The 8,237-nt window shown below is 53.7% G+C and overlaps 1 protein-coding gene across 1 annotated transcript; it reads left to right on the forward strand.

Moving 5' to 3' along the window:
- The first annotated feature begins 3,442 nt into the window (after positions 1 to 3,442).
- Positions 3,443 to 6,164, forward strand: LGALS3 (lectin, galactoside-binding, soluble, 3). The gene is made up of 6 exons (XM_009893910.1): positions 3,443 to 3,460; positions 3,714 to 4,043; positions 4,095 to 4,115; positions 4,865 to 4,953; positions 5,151 to 5,319; positions 6,009 to 6,164. Exons 1-6 carry the CDS (start codon positions 3,443 to 3,445, stop codon positions 6,162 to 6,164), a joined length of 783 nt encoding a protein of 260 aa, XP_009892212.1.
- Positions 6,165 to 8,237: the final 2,073 nt, after the last annotated feature.

Raw genomic sequence — 8,237 nt, forward strand, 5'->3', positions numbered from 1 at the left:
ACTGTTACTCTTGCCCTGTCCTCTCCTCTCCTCTCCTCTCCTCTCCTCTCCGCTCCTCTCCCAGCAGCACCATACAGCAGATCAGAGTTCAGCCTTAAATTTCACCTTTTTCTTTTCTTTTCTGTTGCTTTAAGATGCAAAGCCAGCTGAGCAACAGGAGATGATTCACCCTTAACCTGCATTAAAACTGCTTGTTGAAATTATAGCTGCCGCTAACAGCTTTCCAGCTGCGGTCTTTGCCGCAGCGAGTGAAAACCAAAGGTGTTTTTTTTTTTCTTGGCAGTCTCCAGACAGAAGCAGAAAACATTTAAGATTTAAAAGCAAATTTGTATTTTACTGAGCTTCTGGGGGAAAGGAAAACCTCTGATGCATGGAAAAAGACCCAAAGCGTGGACGTAGACCCAATTCGAGGCATAAAACACGAGAAGCCCAAATTTTTCCCCGTGTAGTTTTGCCCCTGGGTGGTGTCACCACTTAATAAAGGGAAACAAAATGATGTTCTTTGTGCTGCTAGTGACTTTCCCAGCCGGGGGGCGGGGGGACGGGACGAGTTTTCCCGGTTGGCGGCTCCGGGAGCATCCCCCGGGATCCCCGTGGGCGGTAGCTCCCGGAGCATCCCCGAAGTTCCCGCCCCGTCCCCGCCCCGAGCAGGCGGGGTCCCCGCTGCCGTGTCCGGGCCACCCTGTTCCCGTGGGTTCCCAGTCCCGGGAGCCGCCTTCGAGAGCCGCCGCACCGTAGGTGAGTGGATACAGCCACCCACGGCGGTCCCGAGTGGGAGCAGGGGGAGCACCAGTGGGGTTAGGGCATGTATTGCCTCGCCAAGAAAGGGTTAAGGGCGGGCTCGTCCCCACGACACATCACCAGTGGGGGGTTCCGAGTGGGAGCAGGGGGGATAAGGCACATATTTCCTTGCAAAGGAAGGGTTAAGGCTGTGCTGGTCCCCTTCTGGGTGGGAGTGGGAGGTGGGACGCACTCCCAGGGCAGCTGTGCCACGGGCTCTGCGGTTAATAACAGCAGCCGGACCGTATATAAAGCACTCGCTGGATTTAGGGTGAATATTCAGGAGTGATAAGGCTGTTTGCAACTCGCAGGGTTCCAGGGTAGCCCTGCCCGTGCCCCAAAAACCGTGCGGAGGGCTGGGAGTGGGTGTCGGTGCGCGAGAGGCTGGAGACGTCCCGGAAAGTCACTGCAGAAATAGCACCGAGGGGAAGAAAACTTCTATTTCTTTCGCAAATAAAAGTTTTCCCACTTGGTGTGGATGTAGGAAATACTTGGGGTGCTTTATAGACGTCTGCCCTGGGGCGTTCCCTGCAGCCGATCCTCCGTCGAGTCGGTGAGAGCTCAGAGAGCTGCCGGGGAGAGATGAAGGGAGTTCAAGTTCGGCAGCCCAAATGGTGGTGGAAATGCACCGTGGAGGTGCCGCCGAAGGGCAGAGCTGCCCAGGGCTGAGTTTGGGAGAAAACCCCTTCCAACACCCGTGACAGCCCAGCAGCCGGCAGGTCACCCACTGGAGCATTTCCAGAGGGGGACACGTCCCAGAGCTACAACACTGCAGTGACAGAGAGAGGATGGGGTGACCGCCAGGCTCCAGGCTTGGTGACACCAGGAAAAGTGTTTTTTTTCAAGACTTTGATTACAAATATCAAGTTGGCCATCGCAGCCCCTGCGGGGAGACTTCTGCCACGCCGCCCCACTGGGGCTGAGGCATAAAAAACCCCGTGCACGGGAGCAAAGTTGCTCCAGGGTGAATATTCGGGGCTGTCCCTTGGCTGTGCCCGGTGGAGGCAGGCGTTGCCCCTCGCCGGAGCACCACAAGCCATCGGCAGCCGCGTACCTGCGGCTCGACCAAAGCCGACCCGGCCGGATGCGGCCCTGGGGGCATCTGCGGGAGCTGCGCGCACACCCGTGGCTTCACCCGACAAACAAACGGCAAACCCACGGCCTTAAAAATACCCCAGGAGGCAAAGAAAAGCTTTGCGAAAGGCAAACTGCTCAAACAGCCCGGGCTTCTGGATGCTGGTTGAGACCGGCTTAAACTTGTGAAAATTTGGGGGTGTTTTGTTATTCCTAAGGCCGGGCAGCCAGGTTTGCCGTGACCTTTGTGCATCCAAATTTTTCTTTCCAAGACAATTTTCCTTCTCTCTTTTCAATTTGGAATTTTCCTTTTCTTTCCTCGTTTCTGCCTCTCCTTTTTTTTTTTTTTTTTTTTTCCTTCCCCGTTTTATGAATGCTCTCTTTGATGGGAGGAATCCAGCTCCGGGCCGCGGCTATTCCTGCGCGCAGGCGGGTCTGCGGCGTTTGGCCTTGCCGCAGCGGAGCCGCTCGCTGTGGACTCATAAAACTTGTCAAGCAGCTTTTATGCGCTGGCCCGGGGCGGCCGGTGGCACCGGTGTCCCTCCCGCGGTCCCCTCCGGCCCACATGGGGCGAGCAGGGATGCGTGGGAGGGGGAGAAAAGGGACCTCCACCCATGGGTGCCACCCTTCTCCCGCCGTCCCAGGCTCCGTCCGGCGGGTCGTGGGGTGGCCGCGTGTCCCCCGATGTGCTCTGCTGGTTTTGTAGCCCCCTTGCGCAGCTGGTGTCGGCTGCTGCGGCTCTCCCCCGCCGAAACTCAGGGATTTTATTTGGGTTTTTTTTTTTCTTTTTATTGAAATCTTCTCGGGGATGGGGAAGTGAGTGACGCCAGCCGGCGTGCAGGACAGAACGGCTGCGTGGGTGTGGGTGTCACCCGGATCCCCGCAGCCGGGGCAGGGAGGTGACCGTGTGTGTGCTGCAGGCAGAAAGAAGATCTCACCGCGCTGCTCTTTTACTTTGATTTTTTTTTTTTCCTTTATAAAAAGTGTTTTGAGGCTGGAATAGATCTTCCTGACGTGTGAGCACAGCAGATCTGGCGCAGGCAATTTTTTTTTTTGGGGGGGCGTTAGGTCAAGTGCAGAGCTCCACATTGAGCCGCGCTTCTCGGAGGATGAGGGTGCTCGCGTGGTTCGTGATAACATGCGGTGCTTCCCCGCGAGCAAAAAGAGCAAAAACCTGGCAAAAGCCCATCGAGAGGCTGGAGGGAGCCCAGAGCTCTTGGGGCAGAGCGGCACCGGGTCCCCACAGTCCGGTGTCCCCTCTCCGCTTGGCACCGGGAATGCTGTAAGGTCAATGGTGGTGTTGCACCAACATCAACCCTGCAGCAGCCGATTTCATGCCGGGGGTCTTCGGGCTGGATTCCCCCCCGGAGCCGTTCAGGCTGCTCGTGACCCTTGATTTCTCTGGCAGGTATCAGACGAGGGTTTGTTCTGCCGCACCGGAGCTGTCGGCTCTGCCTGGCAGGTATGTGACAGGGACTTACCAATTTCCAGCCCGTTGCCGCTGTAAAATGTAACTCTTCTCATATTTTTTGGATGGTGTACATTAGGAAATGACTTAAGCATCCTTTGTCTTTTTGTTTTAGGAAAAATGTCAAACGGTTTCTCTGTAAGTATGGCTTTATTTAAAAAAAACCAAAACATGGGGGCTGTGATTGTTCGATCGCCTTAGAGCGGGGACCTGGGGTGGGGGTGGGAGCGCGGCTTCACCAGCCTGCGTGACTCCCAAATCTGCTCCAGTTACATCAGCACTTACTGGTTTTCTGGAAACTTCAGCCTGGGCAGGCACACCCCCCACCCCCCCGCCTGACCCCAGGATCAGAGTCACCCACCTAACCTCCTCCTCTCCCCTCTCTCCCCAGTTATCCGACGCACTGCCCGCCAGCAACAACCCCAACCCCTCTGCCCCCCCTCCCCAAGGCTGGCCCTCCTGGGGGAACCAGCCACCGGCTCCTGGGGGGTTCCCGGCGTACCCTGGTCCTCCAGGGACCTATCCTGGCTCACCAGCGGCACCGGGCACCTATCCTGGAGCGCCAGGACCATACCCTGGAGCACCAGGGCCATATCCCGGAGCACCAGGACCATATCCTGGAGCACCGGGACCATATCCTGGAGCACCAGGGACATTCCCTGGAGGACCAGCAGGACAGGGACCGTATCCAGGAGCACCAGCAGGACCAGGGCCGTATCCTGCCCCAGGACAACCGCCCAGTGGCCCTGGATTTGGGTCCCCCACTCCTCAGGGAGGACCGGCTCCTCCCTTGGTAAGGGCTCCATCATGTTCTAAGGGTTTCTGTGTCTTCGCTGTCTGACTTTGCTTGGCCACAGGAGGGACCTGGGGCTGCTTGTCCTTGCAGGGGGTGGGTGGTGGCATGGGTGTCACTGTGTCACAGGGCTGTTGTCACACTGAGACCCAGCCCACGTCTGTTTACCCCCGTACTCGGCACTGGTGAGGCTGCATCTTGAGTGCTGCGTTCAGTTTTGGGCCCCTCACCACAAGAAGGACATTGAGGTGCTGAAGTGTGTCCAGAGAAGGGCAACGAAACTGGTGAGGGGTCTGGAGCACATCTTATGAGGAGTGGCTGAGGGGACTGGGGTAGTTTACCCTGGAGAAAAGGAGGTTGAGGGGAGACCTTATTGCTCTCTACAACTGCCTGAAAGGAGGTTGCAGAGAGGTGGGAGTTGACCTATCAAGTGATAGAACAAGAGAAAATGGCTTCAAGTTGCACCAAGGGAAGTTTAGATTGGATATTAGGAAGAATTTCTTTCCTGAAGGTGTCATCAGGCATTGGAACGCATTACCCAGGGCAGTGGTGGAGTCCCCATCCCTGGAGGTGTTTAAGGGTCATGTAGGTATAGCGCTGAGGGACATGGTTTAGTGGTGGGCTTGTCAGTGTTAGGTTAATGATTGGACTGGATGATCTCACAGGTCTTTTCCAATCTAGGAGATTCTGTGTTCCCATGGCTTTTGACCTGCTTTGTTTGCTAACACCAAATCCCTGTCATCTTCCAGAAAGTCCCCTTTGAGCTGCCCCTGCAGGCAGGACTCGTCCCACGGATGCTCATAACCATCACGGGGACCGTCAATCCCAACCCAAGCAGGTACCGGGGGCGTCCAGCGCTGAGGGTGGGTGGGTGCGTGGGTGGGTCCACAGGGTTCAGGATCTCCTGGATGACAGCCTGGAATTTGCTTTCCATTCCTGAATAACACCTGCCTGGTCTAAAATCAAATATTACACTAAATAAATGCACAAATGCCCTGTCGTTGCCCAACGGGGTCTGTGGGGGTATTTTTGCAGGTTTTCACTGGATTTCAAGAAAGGGAATGACATCGCCTTCCACTTCAATCCCCGCTTCACGGAAGAGAACAGGAAAGTCATCGTGTGTAATTCGATGTTCCAGAATAACTGGGGAAAGGAGGAGAGGACAGCTCCTCGGTTTCCATTTGAAGCTGGAAAACCCTTCAAGGTAACAAAAAAAAAACCAAACCACCCACCCCAAAACTCAGTCCTAACGTGCCAACAGCACCTGCACCACGGGGACTCGGTCAGGGCTGCGTAACGAGACTCGCTATTAGGACCTTGATGCTTTTACATAGGAGTCGGCTCCCAGAGGTGCTTTTGGGACTTCAGCACAGCCGGTCCTACCACACCTTCCCCACGCTTCTTACCCCATCCCGCAGGTCCAGCTGCCCGGGCTATAACTTCTCCCCACTCCGTTATTCCCATTTATTATTAAATCCTCCTTACTTACACCGCAACTGCAGTGGTTGGGCAGGTTTCTGTACCGCATTTTCCCCGTTAGCGGCCAAGTTCTCTCCACCAGCTTTTTTTTTCTTCCTGCAAAATAGGTTCACGTTTGGCGAGAACGCTGCGTGAACCGTGAGGCGCTGCTTCTTGAAAGCGCTGTCGCAGTCACGAGGAAGCAGAAACCGTGGGCTAAAAGATGAAGGAGAAAGAGTACAGCCGGGCTTTGGGGAAGGCAGAGGTCACCCGTTTGTTTGCAGTTGGGAGTTGCTGCTCCAGCTTGTCCACATGCCACCGGGCTGGACTCGGGTGGCAGCAGCCTTTGGCCAGTGCCAGCCTGCTCGAGCGCGGGGCTTAAAACGTCTTCCCAGAACAAATCTGATGGTTATCTTCTGGGGGTTTGTATTCCAGCTCCAGATCCTTTGCGAGGTGGATCACTTCAAGGTAGCGGTCAACGATGCTCACTTGCTGCAGTACAGCTTCCGCGAGAAGAAGCTGAACGAGATCACCAAACTGTGCATTGCTGGGGACGTCACCCTCACCAGCGTCACGCCGACCATGATCTAACGACGGCCGTGTCATTTTAATGCAAACTTAGCGCTCTTAATATGGCTGTAACGGAAGTGCCTTCTCACAGGAGTACCTTGAGGTAATAAAACATACTTTCACCAGTCAAATTTGTTTTCAGTAAGATCTCAAAAGCCACGACATCCTCCAGCAAGCTGAGTTCACACACGGACTTGGCTGAATTCTGGCTGTAGAGAATCTCCTTGTTGAAGGATGATGACTGGGAGCCGTTGGATTTGCACGGAGGGGAGCACTGGGGAAAGCAGCCTGTGGCGTACTACCACCAGTGTCACAACCTAGGGCAGCAACCTCCAACCCCGTCTTCTCAAAGTAGCAGGGAGCAGTCAGGAACTCGGTAATTTTAGCCTCAGTTGCTCTGCTAGGCAGAGCAGTTAATCCTTTTTCACTAAAAGAACCAAAACAGCACAGCAAAGGACTTAAGTTCACCCCCCCGGGGAGGAGGAGCACGGTCAGGCTGCGAATGGGTTGTGTGTAACTCACAGAAGTGTCACCGCACTGGAGTTGTCCTCGAGGAAACACTGGATGATGGGGAAAACAAGAGCCTGTGATCCTGACCAGGTTTCAGAGCTGGAGGAAGTAAAACTTCTTCCCCCAGACCGTGGCTAGAAAAGTTACCCCTCTCCTTTGTTTCAAAGGCCCATTCCGCCCATTTGGTGGCCCAAATCTGCATGTCCTGAACACACTTCCCCTCCCACAGGAGATCCAATTTATACAGGCGTTACATACTCCACGGAACAGGTCATGAGCCTTGTGCTTCTCTTCCCTTATCGCTTCTGTGTGAGTCAAGACCGGTTTTCAAGGGTGGGGAGGTTTATTGGCAAGTTCACCTCATGAGTCAGGCTGGTAAAAACTAAAAAAAAATAAAAGTATGTTCCCTTCGCTGTGAGTCATTCTCCTGGTCTTGTCTGCAAAACAAGAACAGCGCAACAGCATCTCTTTGACATGGCTCATACTCTTTTATAACAGTCGCTTCATTTATACTGGGGATGCCAATTTCCAACAAGCAGAGTGTTGAAATTTCCAGCGGATGCAGTAGCTTAGCCCAGCACACCGCTAACGTCGGCTTAAATGTATGTGTCACATGTCAGAAGTCCCTCGTTGACTATTGTGTATCGCACAGTGTTGAAGACTGAACAGAGCAGGCGAGTCGGTAAGAGCTATCTGTTTGAAACTATCCGTGTAACTGGAGTTTGGTAATGAAGAAAGTTGACCCCAGCACAAGTACCACCAAGTCGCCTTAGCTTCCTCTATTTATTTCAGCGTAACCAGTACACAGCTTCCAGGTTAAAACTTCAGTCCGACGAGCTCCCCCAGCTGTAGCGGCAACGCCTTCTGCTGAGGGATTTGACTCACCTTTGCCTGGTTTAAAATAAAGGCTAGTGGAAGAATGTGCCCGTTACACTAAAGTCACCATTACAAGAAGCCGCCCAGTCAGGTATTCGTTAAAAATATAACAACTGGAGGTACTCTAATACCACTACTCAAATATAAAGTATATAACTGGCATGCTCCCTACGCTGAAATATATTACAGTTCCAGTAAGAGAATGCATGAGGAACAAGATGCGAGAAGAGGCTGAGGTTAACGTGTCAAGTGGTCAGAGAAAGAGGGTAAGAGATTCTCACGTGAAAAAGCAAAGAGAGAATAAGGTTTAGCTTGAAGGTCCTTAAGGGTATTCAATAGATAACTGTGTCCTTAAAGGAAATAACAATCACTGCCTATTTTAATACACTGCCAGGAAAAGACAGTATCCGACTCCAAAATCCTTGTTCTGGGATAGTTTCTACTATTACAAAGTTGTTAAACACAGGGAAGGTTCCCACAGGAAAGCGTTTGCACGCACCAGACCCTGCCGCAGCTGCGCAGCAGGCGGAGTTGTTAACGCACAGAATAGTGGAGCCCAAGGGGGGGTGCAACAGTCCCCTCCCAACAGCGACGCGGTATGAAACAGCGCTTTGGGGGGGCGCAACAGGCCGAGTCTTCCCCCCCACACAATCCCCCCAAAATAAGGTAAAGCTAGTCTGATAGGCATCTTGTTATCGCGATGATAAT

This window comes from Charadrius vociferus, unplaced genomic scaffold (genome assembly GCF_000708025.1).
Source record: "Charadrius vociferus isolate BGI_N301 unplaced genomic scaffold, ASM70802v2 scaffold49, whole genome shotgun sequence".
In the NCBI taxonomy this organism is placed as follows: Eukaryota; Metazoa; Chordata; class Aves; order Charadriiformes; family Charadriidae; genus Charadrius; species Charadrius vociferus.